At 46.0% G+C, this 20,656-nt stretch overlaps 1 protein-coding gene across 1 annotated transcript in view; it reads right to left on the bottom strand.

Moving 5' to 3' along the window:
- The window catches only part of IPPK (inositol-pentakisphosphate 2-kinase), a 103,605-nt gene extending 83,071 nt beyond the window's left edge, over positions 1 to 20,534 (bottom strand). Inside the window, exon 1 of the mRNA XM_068251393.1 lies at positions 20,334 to 20,534. Within this exon, the coding sequence (XP_068107494.1) occupies positions 20,334 to 20,414 (81 nt within the window). The 5' untranslated portion in view covers positions 20,415 to 20,534. The remainder of the gene's footprint in view (positions 1 to 20,333) is intronic.
- Between the last annotated feature and the right edge of the window lie 122 nt (positions 20,535 to 20,656).

Here is a 20,656-nt window from a genome sequence, read left to right as displayed (position 1 = left end):
ATTCTTTGTAATCGGCGTGTGACCCCTGGCCAGGAAAGCGTGGAAACACTGCCGGTGTTGGAGCGAGCGGCAGCTTGTAGGGGCCAGACGGGGATTAGTTTTGTGACACTGCAGTCTCCTCACTCAGCAGATTGGGAACTGGCACTGACAGTCTCCGCTCACAGATTTCTCATATGCATCTCATAGGCCATCACTTTAAAGGATACCGGAAGTGACATGTGACATGATGAGATAGACATGTGTATGTACAGTGCCAAGCACACTAATAACTATGCTGTGTTCCTTTCTTTCTTTCTCTGCCTGAAAGAGTTAAATATCAGGTATGTAAGTGGCTGACTCTTTTAGAGACTTCAGAGTCTCTTTAAAGGATACCCCAACTGAAATGTGACATAATGAGATAGACATGGGTATGTACAGTGCCTAGCACACAGATAACTAGGCTGTGTTCCTTTTTTCCTTTCTTTGCCTGAAATAGTTAAATATAAGGTATGTAAGTGGCTGACTCAGTCCTGACACAGACAGGAAGTGACTACAGTGTGACCCTCACTGATAAGAAATTCCAACTATAAATACACTTTCCGAGCAGAAAATAGCTTCTGAGAGCAAGAGAGATAAAAAGGGAATTTCTTATCAGTGAGGGTCACACTGTAGTCACTTCCTGTCAGGACTGAGTCAGCCACTTACATACCTGATATTTAACTCTTTCAGGCAGAGAAAGAAAAGGAACACAGCATAGTTATTTGTGTGCTAGGCACTGTACATACACGTCTATCTCATCATGTCACATCACTTCAGGTGTCCTTTAAAGAGACTCTGTATGGGAGGAAAAAACCTCTGGGGGGTACTTACCTCTGGAGGGAGACGCCTCTCGATCCTATCGAGGCTTCCCCCGTCCTCCTCTGTCCCAGCAATTCAGCGCTGGAAGCCCCAATACCCCAGCCGGCATCCTTGTCGGTGCAGTAACGCCTGCACTATATACTTTCCCCGACTCCAGCGCAGGCGCAGTAGCAGCTTTCTGATCGGGCACTGGTGGAAATAGCCGAACCCGATGGGGTCCGCTCTACTGCGCAGGTGCCTCCCTAGGTAAGTATCCCCCTAGAGGGTTTTCTTCTGTAAATGAATTACGCAAAAACATTTATTCATTTTTGCACAATAAAAAAGTTCAACCAATACGTAGATTCTCACAGACTGAAAGCTGCCAGCTCACACCCTGCCAGTGTAAAATAGAGACGCTAGTAGTCCGTTTTCCATGCCATCTGCCCCATACCGAACACACAATCAGGGCTGGTTCACACTGGGGGGACGACTGTACTGAGCTTGCCAATAACCAGCAATTTAGCAAAGTGCTAAAGAATTCCAGTTGCCTGGCAGCCCTGCTGATCTATTTGGCTGCAGTAGTGTCCGAATTAAACCAGAAACAAGTTCAGGGTCTATGGCAGAAAGTATTAGAGGCAGAGGATCAGCAGGAAAGCCAGGCAACTGGTATTGCTTAAAAGGAAATAAACATGGCAGCCTCCATAATAACACTCACCTCAGATTCACTTTAAGAGAAAAAGTGAACTGCATGAAGGCTAAGGTGTTCAATAACGGGATACCTACACAAAATGTGCGACATCTTAAAGTGAACCTGATGTGAGAATATGGAGGCTGCCATATTTATTTCCTGTTAAACAATACCAGTTGCCTGGCAGCCCTGCAGGTCTATTTGGCTGCAGTAGCATCTGAATCACACCAGAAACAAGCATGCAGCTAGTCTAAAAGTATTAGAGGCAGAGGATCAGCAGGGCTGCCAAGCAACTGGTATTGCTTAAAGCGGGATTGTCACCATAAAAATCAAATTTCAACAGCAACTGGTCTGAGTGTATTAAGTGATAAAGATGCTAATCCTGCATTCAAAACTTTTTCTGCTGTTATGGTTTGGAGTCATCACATGGTTTGGAGTTATCACATACTTTAGAAGCACTGGCCCTTTAAATAGCCAATGCTAAACAGTTGCATGTTGGGGTTTCTTTTTATCTATAATATATTCCTCCTCTTCCATTTCTTTCCCTGCCTAGCTGCCTTGCTGAAACATGATCCTCTGCTCACTTGTGTTTACAAGCAAAGCTGAGGTGACTCGGCGATTGAAGGAGAAAAGAAAAAAAGTTAAGGGCAGAAATGACATCAGGATTTAGCCTCAAACTGTGGGCAAAGGACATGGTTCCCACCAGGAAGAGAATTCTCTTCATTTACTATATAAAATTCACTGAAATCAAAACGTGGACAGTACAATACATGCATTATGTAAGTAGATCAAATATTTATCTACTTATATGTGTGTTTTTTCTTCCCTGGCATAGTATGGCTGATCCTACTGCTTTAACAGGAAATATGGCAGCCTCCATATAACTCTCACCTCGGGTTCCCTTTAACTCAGAAGGCAGCATTCAGTTGGAAAAAAAAAAAAAACACCTGTAACCTCCACAAAACCATTTCCACGTTGTTTGTTTGAGAGAATAAGGCAAGACAGGGAGTTTGACATGCAGATGCAGGCTGGCGCGTCAGAAGTGGCAAGGGTTTCTGGGTCATGATGTGGCAGTTGCCGGCGGTGACAGGTGCGGTGTGACTGCACAGCGTGTCCACGGCACAGAGAGGAGGAACGCTCTCCTCTAATGAGGGGCTGCGAGAGAAAGTATAACAAATGCTGGACAAATAAATCTGAACAACTCATTCACAGCAAACCGATTCACTGAATTCATTCATTCGGTTCCAAGTATGGATTAAAACTACGGAAATACAGGGAAGCAGGAAACATTAAAGGAAACCTAAGGTGAGAGGGATATGGAGGCTGCCATATTTATTTCCTTTTAAACAATACCAGTTGCCTGGCAGCCCTGCTGATCCTTTGACTCTAATACCATAGACCCTGAACAAGCAAGCAGAGGAGGTGCTCTGACTCAGGATACGGATGCTAACCAGGCAACACAAAAGTTAAAATCACTATTACTTTTCTTGTTGATAAATGATCATTCCCCAGTTTACCTGACTCTTATTTGGTACACACAAAATTTGGTAGACAAAAACGAAGTTGCAAGGCATGCTGGGTTGTCCTTTTTTGCTTCTCTATTTCCCCTCAGACTTAAAGTGAATGGGAACCCATATTTAAATAATAATAATAATAAAAAAAAAGTCGGATACTCACCTAAGGAGAGGGAGGCTCTGGGTCCCATAGAGCATCCCCTCTCCTCTCCCAGTCCCCGCTGTTGCGCTGGCTCCCCTGTAGCGGTATTCAACCGTTTCGGTCAAATACTGCTGTTTCCCGGCCGAAGGGAGGCTTCGGAAATGCTTTGGGAGCCCGAGTGCTCCTGAAGACAGGCTGCTCTACACTGCGCACGCCCTCTGACGCACTCGCACGTGCGCAGTATGGAGCCACCTTTCCTCGGGAGGACTCGGCTCCTGAAGACTTCCGAAGTCCCCGCGGCGGGGGATGTTAACGGGGGAGCCAGCGCAGCACCGGGGGCACCGGGAGAGGAGAGGGGAAGCTCATTAGGACTCAGAGCCTCCCCTCTCCTTAGGTGAGTATCTGACTTTTATTTAAATATGGGTTCCCATTAGCTTTAAGTAATGCAGCCTGATTGGCTGAAGCCTCTTTCTGTTCCTCTCTGACTGGTCAATATTTCTCGTGCAGAGACAATGCACTTTCTATAGTGAAGGGCGGGCAATGCATACACAATCAGGCAGAGGAGAGTAAGGGAGGAAATGACATCAGGATTGGATTCAAAATAGACAGTTAAAATTGGAAATGCTAAGACGGATTTTCTCTTTTTTTACTGTAATAAAATCACTAAAATCAAAAACGTGGACAGTACAATACATATGTTAAGTAGAGCAAGTATTTATCTACTTATATATGTGTTTTTTTCTGAGATAGCATGGCTGACAGCTCCTCTTAAAGCCCAATCTACACGATACGATTCTTTGTGCGATTCGATTACAATTCCATTTACGATTCGATTAAATCCGATATGTCCGATCAGGATTCAATTTGATTCAGTTCGATTTGCCATTTGCAAAATCGAATTGAATCGAATCCCGATCGGACATGTCAGATATTATCGGATCGTAAATGGAATCGTAATCGAATCGCACAAAGAATCGTATCGTGTAGATTGGGCTTTAGATCCGCATCCGAACTGGTGATAACATTATCTTGTGTTTACTTTTGCAGCAGAGAGGAATGTAAACATTCCCTGACTGTGCAGAAACTTCTTCTAATGTGTCCAGAACACAGACAGCTGCGCAAAAATCATTACTGGGTACATTACAATATAAACACACCAGTTATGAATAAAATGCAATGGCTGCTTTCAGAGCAAATACAACTGTACTTTGGGAACTTGTCATTTCTAAATGAATAATAATATTTAATAATAATAATGCACAAAAGCAAATATGATAACTGTATGGGATATAAAAAAGTAGGAAAACACATTTGTATTGAATATTATGTCAGAGTTGAATACCGCTTTAAATGCAAGCGAGAATTGCAATTTCTTGAGGCATTTATTGCTCAAGTCGGTAATTTGCCTCACTGGTCGGTAATTTTACTTTTCAGTGCGGTAATAGGTTTAGTGAATTGACCGAATGCTGTAATGCTTAGTGAATAGTGGCCATACTGTATCTCGCACTTTCAGGATGCTGGACGTATACCATATCACTCGCTCCAGCTTATTACCAGCCAGAAATCACTACTAGATCCAAGGTGAGTTTGTAATTAGAGTAAGATGTAGACATTGCAGCAGAAGACACTCTGTTCTTATCTCAAGTGAGGTATAGTTGAAAACTGACCAGATGATGAAATCAGACTTTTACGCAAACAGGTTTCCGGATGTGTAGAAGCGGTCGGCATCTATTGCGGCAAATACCTATGGAACTCCCTACCTCCACCCATTAGGGCAGCCTCCTCCTTCAACACCTTCAAGAAGGCCCTCAAAACTCACCTTTTCACTCTTGCCTACCACCCCTCACAATTGCTCTAAACCCACAGCCGAACTCTGGTCCCCTACCTCTCGTGTCCCTACCTCTCCCTCTAGATTGTAAGCCTTTGGGCAGGGTCCTCACTCCTTTTGTGTCCTACCTGATCATGCACCTCTATTACTGTGCACCCATGCTATGCATTTGAGTGAACCTAACTTGCCTAACTCCATGCTCCCATCCAGTGACTGACTAAGCATTACCTTGCACTCATACTGTGCTGTGTGATCTGGTTTTCTTGTATTCCTGTATTGTCATATTGCTGTTTGTCACCCCTAAATATTGTCTGTAACCTAAATTAATGTCCAGCGCTGCGTAATATGTTGGCGCTTTATAAATACAACAAATAAATAAATAATAAATAATACCGTCTCGTGGAAGAAGAGTAAAAGAGTAACTAAACAATACAACAAGCGCACATCAAAGGGAGATCAATGGCCTGGGGATACTGAAATAACCCTAAAGGTGGCCATACACTGGTCGATTTGCCATCAGATTCGACCAACAGACAGATCCCTATCTGATTGAATCTGATCAGAGAGGGATTGTATGGCTACCTTTACAGCAAACAGATTGTGAACAGATTTCAGCCTGAAACCGTTCACAATCTGTGGTGGTGGTGGTGCTGCTGCTGCCCCCGCCCGCCCGCATACATTACCTGCTCCGCCGGCGCGACTCCAGTCTCCCGGTCACCGCTGCTCTGTCTGCGCTCTGGTCTCCAGGTCCGGCATGCCTCACTTCTTCTAGCCCGGCAGGGCGCTCTACTGTTTAAACTTCCTGCCGGGCTAGAAGAAGTGAGGCATGCCGGACCTGGAGACCAGAGCGCAGACGGAGCAGCGGTGACCGGGGGACTGGAGTCGCGCCGGCGGAGCAGGTAATGTATGCGGGCTCTATTGCGTCGGTCGTCGGGCACTCGAACGCCGCTAGCGATGCGCTCTTTACCCGCGGGCGATCGACGGTTATTTTCCGCACGGCGCGATCGACGGGATCGGACGAAATGGATCGAAATTCGGCGTGTAGCGTGAACGATTGGCAGCAGATTCGATCCCAGTGATCGAATCTGCTGTCGAAACGGGCGCAAATCGGGCCAGTGTATGGCCAGCTTAAGAAACAACGCAAGCAGAATGCAGCGTTGTCCAAGACCTGCCCGAGGCAAAACATAAGGAATAAAATGAAGATAAGAGGAGATAATACATTCATCGTTCTTATTTATGGATACAAAGATGCTGAGCAGTTAATACATCACTAGAGCTGGCAGCAGATCGATCATCAGGACTGGTATACACCAAGCAATTTACAGTCAGATCGACGGGTCGAATCTATCATTTCTGACAGGTCCCGATTGATAACTGGATCAATTTTCCAGTCACTACTGCATAGAATCGATCAGGACCTGATCAGACCTGTCGGAAATCGCCAATTCGACACGCCAGTTTGACAGGAAATTGTATGTTGTGTTCCAGGCCTCATGCTAGGTACACACGATACAATTTTCTGACAGATTTATTGGCAGATCGACTATTTCTAACAGGTCCGAACTGATTTCCGTTCGATTTTCCATAGACGTAAATCTGTGAGAAAATTGTATCATGTGTACCTAGCATAAGATCGATGCAGCCTGTAGACAGGCAACAGATCCCTCTCTGTTCAGATTCAATCAGATTTTTTTTTTCTAGCTACAGTGATAAGCTTATCTCAGCATGCAAATAATATAAAGCTTCCCATTTCAGATAAGATAAGGACAGTACGACCAAAAGGTAACAATCCTGCGCCCCCCCCACCCCCCTTTGAAGAGTTTACACAGTGATGTAAGCCTACGTGTTTGCTTTGAGAAGGAAAGTCAGCGGGGGAGGAGGGAAGGAAAATTAACACTGCGCTGGGTTGGAGAAAAAGAAAAAAAGAAAAGTGCAAAAGTGAAGTCACTTTTGGCATCAAAAAGTGACATTTTGGCATCAGACAGGCAGCCTATTGGGCCAATCAAAGTGCGGGGATAGTGTCCTTTAAAGTGATTGGACCCGCAGGGGCTCAGGGAAGAAGGAGTGAAGCTTTCGTCATTCCCAATCAGCAGGCATAAGTTGGTAGCGCTCGCTATGCTACACTGATAAGGAGTGTCAACTCTGATAAGGCATGCTATTTGTATTAGTGAATCAAGCCCCATCAGGGGTAGGAAAAAAAAAAAAAAAAAAGGTTTTTATTTTATTTTTTTACCGTTAATATTTAATAATAATAATTATTTTTTCAACCCACTTTAACATGTCCAGTTCTGTCTTCTGTGTCACCGCAATGGTACGCCTAACGTGTTCAGAAGATATACAGTACTGCCACTCTTCATAATGCAATCCCAGATGGATTGCATTATGAAGAAAACAAAGATCTTTTTTTTTAGACTAACACCATTTATAAAGACCCCCCCCCCCCCCCCCCCCGTGTCATCAGTTATCTGCAACGAGCATATGTGTTGGCAAATGAGTTCCCGGAAACCGCTCACCCTGTAATATCCACCGATAAGTGAATTGGGCGAGGTCAGCAGGGGAGCGAGCATTCTTGGATGGGCGTCCGGACGCCACTCATCCATCCCATCTAAAGAAAATTCAATTAATGCTATAAAATTCCCTGCCGCCGTAAAAGAAAAGCATTTTCCAGGAATTAAACTCCTCAGAACAGCTTCTGCTTTTCAATTAACTGTCAAGCTAAAAGGTTAAAGCGTACAAAACCCGAGCCGCGATCCGCAGGTCTATTCTGTGCGGACAATAATGAGATATAAATCGCAAAAACCTCCAGCAGATCAGCAAAACCCTAGAGGTTTTTGAAGCAGATTTCAGAGCGATTCTAGGCATGTTTACAGAGGTTCTCTAAACATGCCTAGCATTTTTTGGAGCGTTTTTGTGTAGCAGCTTACAAATATTGTTACAGTAAAGCTGTTACTAAACAGCTTCTGTAACGAAAACGCCTGGAAAACCGCTCTGATCTAGCGTTTTTAAGAGCAGTTTTCCACTTTCCTATACTTTACATTGAGGTAGAAACGCCTTTAGAAATCTAAAAAATGCTGCAGCCTGATAAAGATGCTAATCCTGCATTCAAAAACTTGCAAAAAACTTTTTCTGCTGTTATGGTTTGGAGTTATCACATACTTTAGGAGCACTGGCCCTAGTGCCAAACAGTGCTAAAGAGTTGAATGCTGGGAGTTCTTTTTACCTATAATATATTCCCCCTCTTCCATTTATTTCCCTGCCTAGCTGCTTATCAGAAACACCTTCTGATTACTTGTGTTTACAAGCAAGGCCGAGGTGACTCAGCGATTGGAGGATAAGACAGTGTAGTTCCTAGTATACACCTCAGTGGGAGTGTCTGAAGTCTCTGGGAGGAGGGCAGCTAATGAATACACAATGAGCAAGAGAAGGGAGGGGGGAAAACAAGAGTCAGGGAGGATATGATGTCAGCATTAGCTTGGCAAAATGGCCACTGCCTAAAATAGGATTTTCTGCTTTTCCTTTATAAAATTCACAGTAAACATTACGTGGATAGCACAATACATCTGTTATTTAAGAAGAAGTAGTATTTATCTACTTATATACATGTTTTTATTTCTAGGTTAGCATGGGTGTTCTTTAACCCTCCTGGAGGTTCATTTATTCTGCCAAATAGGCAGAAATCCATTTAAAAAAAAAAAAAAAAAAAATGTTGTTTCATGTAAAGCTACCAGAGTGGTAGCTACTTGAAACACCACTAGAGGGCACATGTGTCCCTCTAGTGCGATCGTCGCCAGCATCAATAGCAAACAGGGGAACGCGTATATAACGCGTTCCCCTGTTTGGCTTCTCCTGTCGCCATGGCGACAATCAGAATGATGTCATCCAACGTCCTGACGTCAGACGCCTCCGATCCAGCCCATAGCGCTGCCTGGAACTCATTGGTCCGGGCAGCGCAGGGCTCTGGCGGGGGGCCCTCTTCCGCCGCTGCGTGCGGGCGATTGACGCAGAGCGGCGGCGATCAAGCTGTGCGTGCAGCTAGCAAAGTGCTAGCTGCGCGTACAGCACTTTAAATGGGGCGAATCGCCCCACCAGGGGCTGAGATATCCTTCTGCGCGGCATAGCCAGAGCTCAGCTTGGGCTTACCGCCAGGAAGGTTAAGAAGCTGACTTTGCTGCCTATTAGCGAGATACGCAGGAGGCAATTTATAAACCATCCCTGAACCATGGTACTGAGGCGGAAAAAAGCCAAAACTTATAATAAATTGTATTTGTAGTACAGATAATTCATAGAACATTAGTAGAAAAGAAAAAAAAAAGTCTCATTTTTATTTTCAGTTATATAGCTTTTATTTTAACATTGCATCATTCTGTCATATTTGCAATTACAAACCACACACTGTATTTTAAACTATGAAACATAGCAGGGGTAATGACCCTTTGAACAATCCTGAAGTAAAAAATTATCTAAAGCGGTCTTACTGTTTCGTTGATGTATAAGTGCTTTAGTAAATAGCACTGCTCTCTAAATAAATTAGTCGGAGAGCTCAGAGAAGCTCTTTTGCAATAAGTAACAAGTGAAGTTTCTTAACCACCCTGGCGTTCTATTGAGATCGCCAGGGCGGCTGCAGGAGGGTTTTTTTTTTAATTAAAAAAAAAACTATTTCATGCAGCCAACTGGAAGTTGGCTGCATGAAAGCCCACTAGAGGGCGCTCCGGAGGCGTTCTTCCGATCGCCTCCGGCAAGCATAAGTAACAAGGAAGGCTGCAATGAGCAGCATTCCTTGTTTGGCTTTCCTCGTCACCATGGCGACGAGCGGAGTGACGTCATGGACGTCAGCGGACGTCCTGACGTCAGCCGCCTCCGATCCAGCCCTTAGCGCTGGCCGGAACTATTTGTTCCGGCTGCGCAGGGCTCGGGCGGCTGGGGGGACCCTCTTTCGCCGCTGCTCGCGGCGGCGATCAGGCAGCACACGCGGCTGGCAAAGTGCCGGCTGCGTGTGCTGCTTTTTATTTCATCAAAATCGGCCCAGCAGGGCCTGAGCGGCAGCCTCCGGCGGTAATGGACGAGCTGAGCTCGTCCATACCGCTAAGGTGGTTAAAGGACAACTGAGGTGCGAAGACTATGGAGGGCAGCCTCCATATTTCCTGTTAAACAATACCAGTTGCCTGGCAGCCCTGCTGGTCTATTTGGTGGCAGAAGTGTCTGAATAACACTAGAAACAAGCATGCAGCTAATATTGTCAGAAACACCTGATTTGCAGCATGCTTGTTCAGGGTCTATGGCTGAAAGTATTAAAGGCAGAGGGTCAGCAGGAAAACCAGGCAACTGGTATTGCTTAAAAGGAAATAAACATGGCAGCCTCCATATACCTCTCTCTTCAGTGGTCCTTTCACTATTCCTGTACTGGAAACAATATGAGACTACGTTCTTTGCTCCTAATCAGAATCTTTATTCTTGCCAAGCACAACTGGGTCATGCCAGGAATTGGGCTTGGCACATACAGGGTACTGATACAGATACAAATACAGATACAGGATGGAACATGCAGTCAGAAGGAACAAGAAACAAAAATAAAATACCCGGTGCACGGAGACACAATAAAGCATTAGTTACAAATCAAAAAAAAAAAAAAAAAAAAAAAAAAAAAAAAAAAAAAAAAAAAATACACCCACAAAACAGGCAAAGAGTTCGCTAAAGCTTGAGCGGCAACCATGTGCAGTGTGCCTCAGTTCAGCATGATATAGTGTGGCTTGAATTTGTAGGGTGGGGATGGGCAATTTCGTGGAGAGAGTTCAGAAGGCTGACAGCAGAGGGAAAGAAACTGCTCTTAGGTCTCGAGGTCTTGGTGAGGATGGACCGGAACCGGACTCTCCGGCTCGAGGGAAGCTGACTAAAGAAGCAGTGGCCTGGGTGCGAGGGGTCGTTGGTGATCTTTAATGCTCTGGTGTTCAGCCTAGAGTTGTAGAGGAGGTCCAGAGTAGGAAGGGCTTTCCCGATGATCCTCTGCAGTTTGAGCCTGTCGCTGGCGGAGGAGCCGGCATACCAGACCAGGATGGAAGATTTCTATTTCTATTCTATTTCTTAGCTGTGCTACACATACAAATCATTATCTCACATGTTTATTTTCACTTCAGATTCCCTTTAAAACAGGCAGTAAAGGTAACAAAAATCCCATCCGGACTCCATCCTCACACAACGCAGAGCAGAAGTGCGGAATGTCCGCTCGCCGTTTCCTAAATAAAACTTCACCTCTGTGTGGCGAAAGTACACAGATTTAAGACAGGCAGGCGTTAGAAGAGACTATTGTTTAAGGTTATACAAAGTCAAAAAATCTTCTGCAAATTACCGGACTGATAGTATAAACATCACCACACTGACTATAAATAATCTGGTTAACACGTTACAAGACAGAACGAAGTTCATAAAAGTACTAAACAACCTCAGCATGAGTCTTTTTACCTGGACCCTTCATCTCCGGCTACCTAATGTAACCCTAAGTCCCCCACTCTCCAAACCTCTCTATCCTCCAACACTCAACTTCAAGGGACATCAACGATGGGGGTCACATGACCCTTAGCGTTGACAAAAGCTCCAGGCTGGAGACACCGGACATCTCACTTGTGTTACCGCATGTGATAATCTCTGTGACCTCACAGTTACTGACAGCTCCAGGCCGGTGACTAGGGATAATCAATGAGATGCAAAACCTTCCGAAATTATGCAATGCATTCTAAATTGGACACGTATAATGCAATAATTAAGCGCAAAAGGTTACAGCAAGCAAACCAGTGCTGCATGAGATTGAAGTATACTTGACCGCTTTATATTTATGGATAGGATGAAGTCGGTCCAGGTCTGCCCAACGCCCAAATGGAGCAGCGAGGGGGAGACACGCTACCCTCGACAAAAGGAGATTTAGGCTAGTTACACACCAGGACGTTGCGTTTAGGGGACGTTATAGGGCACATAACGTGCCCCTAACGCAACGCCTGGTGCTCTCTGGTGTGGACGTCGGAGTGAGCCGCGTTGTGCAGCTCACTCTGGTGTCCGTGATGCACACTCTTGGACGTATGCGGCATCACATGGTCCCGCCGGCCAATCGCCGCACAGAGCGGCCGCTCCAGGAAGTAAACACTGCACGTCACACCGTGCAGTGAATATTAATTAGCCATGTGCCCGGACGCTCTCCCCTCCTCCCCAACATTACTGAGCATGTGCAAACAGTCTAACGCGGCTCTGCCGCTTATAAAGTACTGCACGCAGTACGTTGTCTTATGGCGCAGCGTTACTAAGTAACGCAACGTGGGCACTGTGAACAGCCCATTGATTTTTCATTGCTGTGCGGTGGGGTGTGTTACAGGCTGCTCTAACGTGCGCCTGTAACTTCCCACTGTGAAACCAGCCTAAGACAAGTGAGCATTAAAGCCTGGTCCAAAGGGGACATTAAAAGCTAGCCCAGAGGAATCATACATCCCGGGACACCAATCGGTATAAACAAGAGAAGAGGCCAGGTAAGGTACAGTCCAGCAGATTGAAAAGACATGCTTAAGTATTAATAGGCAGGGACACTGACGGACACACATAACCATAGTCATTCCCAGATCATTACCTAATTCAATAAGATAGGCCTGGTGCACACCAAAAACCGCTAGCAGATCCGCAAAATGCTAGCAGATTTTGAAACGCTTATTCTTATTTTTCTGTAGCGTTTCAGCTAGCGTTTTGCGGTTTTGTGAAGCGTTTTTGGTGTAGTAGATTTTAGATATTGTTACAGTAAAGCTGTTACTGAACAGCTTCTGTAACGAAAACGCCTGCAAAACCGCTCTGAACTGCAGTTTTTGTTTTTCCTATACTTAACATTGAGGCAGAAACGCCTCCACAATCCAAAAAATGCCTCACCCCGGGAGTATGCGTTTCTGCAAAACGCCTCCCGCTCTGGTGTGAACACCCCCATTGAGATACATTAACAAAGCGTATCCGCAGCCGCAAGCGGCTGCAGAAACGCTGAAAAAGCCGCTCGGTGTGCACCAGCCCATAGAGAGGTGAGTCAGGGTTTGAAGCAAAGAGGTAAGGAAGAAGGGAAATACAGACCAGAAAGGGAGACTAGGAAACAGAAAGGAGGTAAGACACTCAAACCCCTGTGCTGTGAGATCAATGTGACATTTGTAAGATTAGGGAAATCCATGCCATGCACTGATGAGGATCAAACAATCCGAAACAGTCTGTATGCATGTTGGATTATTATGGCTCTGTACAATTTAACAAGCTGACACATCATTGCATTCCAGCGGTTCTGGAGGTGTGTTTAGCTTCTAAGGGTACAATGGTTAATTTGCATATATTCAGCAGTGGTGCTCTGGGAGACATCTCGAGCTCACTCCAACCTGAATTATCGCAAATTCTTTCTGTTTTAGGAAAGCAAATTTTTGTTTTTCTTAACATCTTAGTAAGGGGGCTTTTAGGACCATGGTAGTCCCTTACACACTCCAATGAGTTCTGGGTCACCATGAGCTTGCTGGTTAGTCTGTACCTCTCGTAAGATTAGGGAGACTGTCAAACCAGGGGAAAAAAGGTAAGGGGATGTTCGTCAATCAGCAAGATTCTGTATCTGTCTGATTCCAAAAATTATGCAAATGTATGCAGTTTGAAACCGGACCAATCAATTTATACATTTGCATTAAAAAAGTGGCATATATTTTCATGTCTGTGCTTATCCCTACCGGAGACACAGAACATCTCACTTGTGTTACCGCATGTGATAATCTCTGAAATCACATTTATGAGGTATTTACATCACAAGTTGGTAATTTCAAGACAAGAGGTGGGGTAAGTACAATAATCATACCTAGAGGCAGTGTGTTTTAGGTTATCTGGTAGGAGTACCAGAGGTCACAGGTAAACCGGTAGAGTGAATGCTTGTTGGAAAAAGTGAGTTTTGAGGGCATGTTTAAAGATATTAAACAATAACAATAATATTTTTAAAGCGCTTTTCTCCCTGGGGACTCAAAGCTCTGTGACCCTGCATTATGCAGTCTCAAAGGCTCAGGAAAAGGTGAGTTTTTAGCCTTTTTTTTTTTAAAGCTGTCCAGAGAAGGAGCCTCTCGTACTGATTGTGGAAGTGAGTTCCATAGAGTAGGCGCTGCATAGGAAAAGGCCCGAGCACCAAATGTTAGGTGTATCCTGGGACTAACCAGCTTCATCTTGTTGGCAGAGCGGAGGGTGCGTGGGAGGGGCATAAAGTTCCAATAGATCCGCTATGTATTGGAGGTTGGAGAGTGAGTAACGGATGCATTGTGGGAGGGGATTCCAGAGGAGAGGTGAAGCACGTGCAAAATCTTATATACGCGAAAGCGAAGAAGTAATTCTAGGAGGAGGATAATGAAGGCTATGTGCAGATATGAGATTGCACTTGAGGGCCCTTTTTCACCAGCCAGCGCAAACACGCGCTGGTTGCGGTCACATACGCTGCTTTTTCCATTAGACATGATCGCACTAATTGCTCAGGCTGGCGATTGCATTCAGGCATAAAACTAAGCGTGCTGGTGGAAAATAAGCCATTCTGCGATTGCAATAGCAAAAGAATTATCCACTTTTTGAAGTGGATCACAGCTTGTGCCCTCACTTGTCAGTATCTTACTAATATTATAATGCAAAAGTTTGGATGTTTGTTACTCGATCACGCCACAATGGCTGAACGGATTTGAATGACATTTGGCACACACACAGTAGATTACCTGGAATAACATACAGTATATAATACTTTTTATCCCCATAACCAAAAAGTAGGCGGAGACAAATACAAAATTTCACTGGAAAAATGTAAACTGCGGCTATTCTTACACCGTTAATGGCAGGGATCTCAAACTTTGCACTTTTGCACAGGGATCTCAAACTTTGCACTTTGCAGCAGCGCCGTACAATGTAAACAAAGCGGATTATTTCCGCTTGTGTTTACATTTAGCCTGCGAGCCGCGATCGGCGGCCCGCAGGCTATTCACGGAGCCCCCCCCCCCCCCGCCGTGAATTGACAGTAAGCAGCCGCTCGCGCGAGCGGCTGCTTTCTGATTAATTAGCCTGCAGCCGGCGACGCAGAACTGCGTCGCTGGTCCTGCAGCTGCCACTTTGCCGACGCACGGTATAAGCGTGCGGTCGGCAAGTGGTTAATATTCAGAAAAGTGGGTGGAGCCTAAAAAAGCCAATCAAAAAATTCACCTATTGATTTTCAAGGGGAATATTTAATTGCTACCATTCTTGCACTGTTAATGGCACAAGCCTCAAACATCGCACAGTTGGTCATTGGATGACTGGGGTTCAAATTCAGTCAAAGCGGGTGGAGCCACAAACAGCCAATCCGATTTGTTTCATTTCAATGCAAATTATTGATGCCAAAGACCGCAAAGCTCACAAAGTTTGTCACTGAGGAATTGTGTGTTAGGGTTAGAAACACACAATTCCAACCAACACCAACCAAATACATACACGGGCAACGCTGGGTCATCCAGCTAGTATGAAATAAAATGCTGTCTGTGTATCACATCTTTCACCCATTTCCAGGGCTCTGGATTCGGTTCAAAAAAAAATCATCTGACTCAAACTCCAACTCCTCAGTTTATGAAACCACCAACTCCAGGTACCCAAAGTAGCTCCGATTCTGACTCTACAGCCCTGCCATTTTCGATGCGCTGCAGTAATCCATCTAATACTGAAATACCGCATGAGGTAAAGATCTAAGTGAATTGTCCTGATTTTTTTCTATTACCAAACTATTACCGCATGTGAGAAAATCGTGTGAATTAAAAAAAAAAAAAAAAAAAAAAAGTCTAAAATACTGCATGAGGTAAGTTACTGAAGATGAAATTTTTACCGAACAGGTCTCAGTGAAATGAAGCCTACAGGTCAAGCGTTGGCACCCGAACGGATACAAACTGCCATTTAGCTGCATAAAACAGCGTCCGGAAGCTGATCGGAGGGCCAGCAAATTAAAGGCATGGAGGCGCGAAACAGAGAAAAGGACAACCCAGAGTGCAAGAGCGCTGTTTTTCCAGAAAAATTACAAATACAGAAAACGTGGTGACTACTCACACAGTTGGGTAACCAACCAGGCAACTACACTGGAAGAACCTTAACCCATTCAGGTTCCGTGGTTTTCACATGAGAAATGTTCACCTCCCATTCATTAGCCTATAACTTTATCACTACTTATCACAATGAACTGATCTATATCTTGTTTTTTCCGCCACCAATTAGGCTTTCTTTGGGGGGTACATTTTGCTAAGAGTCACTTTACTGTAAACGCATTTTAACAGGAAGAATAAGAAAAAAATGGAAAAATTCATTATTTCTCAGTTTTCAGCCATTATAGTTTTAAAATAATACATGCCTCCATAATTAAAACTTACGTATTGTATTTGCCCATATGTCCCGGTTATTACACCGTTAAAATTATGTCCCTATCACAATGTATGGCGACAATATTTTATTTGGAAATAAAGGTGCATTTTTTCCATTTTGCATCTATCACTATTAACAAGTTTAAAATAAAAAAAAATATAGACATATTTCATCTTTACATTGATATTTAAAAAGTTTAGACCCTTAGGTAAATATTTACATGTTTTTTTTTATTATTGTAATGTTTTTTTTTATAGTAAACATTTTATTTGGGTAGTTTTGGGAGGGTGGGAGGTAAACAATAGATTTATAATGTAAATGTGTGTTCATTTTAATTTATTTTTACTTTCAGTTGTAGTTTTACTTTTTGGCCACAAGATGGCGGCCATGAGTTTTTTTACATGACGTCACTCTAAGCGTAACACACGCTTAGAGTGACTCATCGGGGAGGGAACGGCCAGAAAAGGCGCAGCTTCCGAGAGAAGCTGTCGCTTTTTCAGCGGGGGAGAGGAATCAGTGATCGGGCACCATAGCCCGATACATTGATTCCCTGGCTACCGAATCCGCGGCCGGGAGTGCGCGTGCGCGATCGGCCGCGGGAGCGCGCGGTAGCGCACATGGTTCCTGGACGTAGTTTCTACGTCCAGGAACCAAAATAGGTTAAAGAGAAACTGTAATCAAGAATTGAACTTCATCCCAGTCAGTAGCAGATACCCACTTTTACATGAGAAATCTTTTCACAAACTGATTATCAGGGGGCGCTGTATGGCTGATATTGTGGCGACAACCCCTCCCACAGTGCAGAGTTCTCCCCAGGCTCTTCAAGCCGGGTGGTCCACCTGGCTAGTTTTAGTGAGCACCCGCTGTCATCAGCTAACCTTTTCCTCTGCTGTAAGCAGAGTTGTACAGAAAACCACCGGCCCTGCATTCTCTCATCTCGCCCCACCCGGCTACTTTTTCATGCGACCTGTTGGAAAAAATTTCTGGGGAGAACACTGCAGTGTGATGTCAAGACCATGGTCCTGGCAGTTTCCTGTCTGTGGACCTCATTGTATTGTGGGAAATAACAGCTGTTTTACTGTGTACAGCTGAGGACTTACAAGGCCAAACTTTGCCCCCAAATAGTAAAAAAAAAAGTTAACTACCTGCATGACTTTGTAAGGCACGGAGGATGCCGTCCGCGCCCTGCGTGCCATTCCACCTGGTTCCCTCTGCTCAATAGCCCCCCGAAAGGCTGCAACCCCACAGTCCGGGTCGGTATCTGCAGCCTGCATAAAGATGGCAGCCGGAGCTGGCCACGGCTGCACAGTCCGCATAGCCGCTACTGCGGCTGCGCAGCTCTAGGGCCAACCCTCCGATCCACGCTGCCTATTACGTGGATCGGGGGGTTGGCCCTAGAGCTGCGCAGCAGCGGCTATGCGGTCTGCGCAGCCGTGGCCAGCTCCGGCTGCCAACTTTATGCAGGCTGCAGATACCGACCCGGACCGTGGGGTCGCAGCCTTTCGGGGGGGCTATTGAGCAGAGGGGACCAGGCGGAACGGCACGCAGGGCGCGGACGGCATCCTCCGTGCCTTACAAAGTCATGCAGGTAGTTAACTTTTTTTACATTTTGGGGGCAGATTTTGGCCTCGTAAGTCCTTTAACTGCCAAAAAAAGCAAGCAGCATCTCCTTCCAGTGACATCACCTGCCAGCAGTAAAGATGTCACCATGTGATAAATGTCAGAATGTAAATCAGGGAGAGGAAAGATTTTACAATGAGCAAACACTGATTAAATGATTTTATACATAATTATTGTAAAAATGAAGCACTTTTTTTATTACATTATTTTCACTGGAGTTCCTCTTTAAGAGGATAAACATATTCTCGCTCAGGTGTTGGGGATTGCAACATAATAGCCACCCACACTCCAAAGGATTCAAAACATATTTAAAAAAAAAAAAAAACGTAAAACCAACTTCACAACTGAGGGGCCAGAAACAACTCCAAACAGATAACCATCTGTACCACAAACACATTTTCTGCTAACAGCCACAATGGTCACCTGAGCAAACAAATGTTTAATCCACAAAACACATAGGCCTCAGCTGTCAGTATGGGGGGGTCTCTCTCAACTGTCAGTATGGGGGTCTCTCCCTGTCAGCTGTATGATGGTCTGTCTCTCTCAGCTGTCAGTATGGGGGTCTCTCTCAGCTGTCAGTATGGGGGGGGGTCTCTCTCAGCTGTCAGTATGGAGGGTCTCGGTCTCTCAGCTGTCAGTATGGGGGGGGTCTCTCTCTCAGCTGTCAGTATGGGAGGCTGGTCTGTCTGTCTGAGCTGCCAGTATGGAGGGTCTCTCTCAGCTGCCAGTATGGAGGGTCTCTCTCAGCTGTCAGTATGGAGGGTCTCTCTCAGCTGTCAGTATGGAGGGTCTCTCTCAGCTGTCAGTATGGAGGTCTCTCTCAGCTGTCAGTATGGAGGTCTCTCTCAGCTGCCAGTATGGAGGTCTCTCTCAGCTGCCAGTATGGAGGTCTCTCTCAGCTGCCAGTATGGAGGTCTCTCTCAGCTGCCAGTATGGAGGTCTCTCTCAGCTGCCAGTATGGAGGTCTCTCTTAGCTGTCTCTATGGGTGTCTCTCAGCTGCCAGTATGGAGGTCTCTCAGCTGTCTCTTTGGGTGTCTCTCAGCTGTCAGTATGAGGGAGGGTAGGTGTGTACCTCTCAGCTGTCAGTATGGAGGTCTCTCTCAGCTGTTAGTATGGGTGTCTCTCTCAGCTGTCTCTATGGGTGTCTCTCAGATGTCTCTATGGGTGTCTCTCAGCTGTCTCTATGGGTGTCTCTCAGCTGTCTCTATGGGTGTCTCTCAGCTGTCAGTATAAGGGAGGGTAGGTGTGTACCTCTCAGCTGTCAGTATGGAGGTCTCTCTCAGCTGTCTCTATGGGTGTCTCTCAGCTGTCAGTATGAGGGAGGGTAGGTGTGTACCTCTCAGCTGTCAGTATGGAGGTCTCTCTCAGCTGTCTCTATGGGTGTCTCTCTCAGCTGTCTCTATGGGTGTCTCTCTCAGCTGTCAGTATGAGGGAGGGTAGGTGTGTACCTCTCAGCTGTCAGTATGGAGGTCTCTCTCAGCTGTCTCTATGAGTGTCTCTCAGCTGTCAGTATGAGGGAGGGTAGGTGTGTACCTCTCAGCTGTCAGTATGGAGGTCTCTCTCAGCTGTCTCTATGAGTGTCTCTCAGCTGTCAGTATGAGGGAGGGTAGGTGTGTACCTCTCAGCTGTCAGTATGGAGGTCTCTCTCAGCTGTCTCTATGGGTGTCTCTCAGCTGTCAGTATGAGGGAGGGTAGGTGTGTACCTCTCAGCTGTCAGTATGGAGGTCTCTCTCAGCTGTCTCTATGGGTGTCTCTCAGCTGTCAGTATGAGGGAGGGTAGGTGTGTACCTCTCAGCTGTCAGTATGGGGGGAGTCTCTGTCTCTCAGCTGTCAGTATGGAGGTCTCTCTCAGCTGTCTCTATGGGTGTCTCTCAGCTGTCAGTATGAGGGAGGGTAGGTGTGTACCTCTCAGCTGTCAGTATGGGGGGAGTCTCTGTCTCTCAGCTGTCAGTATGGAGGTCTCTCTCAGCTGTCTCTATGGGTGTCTCTCAGCTGTCAGTATGAGGGAGGGTAGGTGTGTACCTCTCAGCTGTCAGTATGGGGGGAGTCTCTGTCTCTCAGCTGTCAGTATGGAGGTCTCTCTCAGCTGTCTCTATGGGTGTCTCTCAGCTGTCAGTATGAGGGAGGGTAGGTGTGTACCTCTCAGCTGTCAGTATGGAGGTCTCTCTCAGCTGTCTCTATGGGTGTCTCTCAGCTGTCAGTATGAGGTGGTGAGGTCTATGGCTGAGGGTCAGTAGAGGGATCAGTATGAGGGTCAGTAGAGGGATCAGTATGAGGGTCAGTAGAGGGGTCAGTATGATGCCCCCCCCCCCCTGCAGGCACCCCCTCCTTCTCACCTGGCTGTGGGCCAGCACCAGGCTCTTGTTGCCCTCCCCGTGGTAGCTCCATTCATTCTCGTCCATCTTCTCGGCTTCCATCACCGGAGCCGGGCGGGAGGAGGAGAGCTGCAGCCGGGGGAGGCGGTCAGGTCTCCCGTATCTCTCTCTCTCCGCTCTCTGCACACCATACAACTAAAGCAGAGCTGCGTGCTGACGTCGCTGCGGCCCGCCCCCTCCGCCACGCCACGCCCCCCGCCGGGGGCACAGCGCCGTGATTGGCCGGGGAGCGGCGGCGCGTGCACGGGGAGGGTTGTGTCATCTGTCTGCTGCCAGACCGGAAA

This window comes from Hyperolius riggenbachi, chromosome 9, assembly GCF_040937935.1.
Source record: "Hyperolius riggenbachi isolate aHypRig1 chromosome 9, aHypRig1.pri, whole genome shotgun sequence".
Classification (NCBI taxonomy): Eukaryota; Metazoa; Chordata; class Amphibia; order Anura; family Hyperoliidae; genus Hyperolius; species Hyperolius riggenbachi.
The sequence above is the reverse complement of the archived record's forward strand: the minus strand, read 5'-3'. Positions and strand labels throughout refer to the sequence as shown.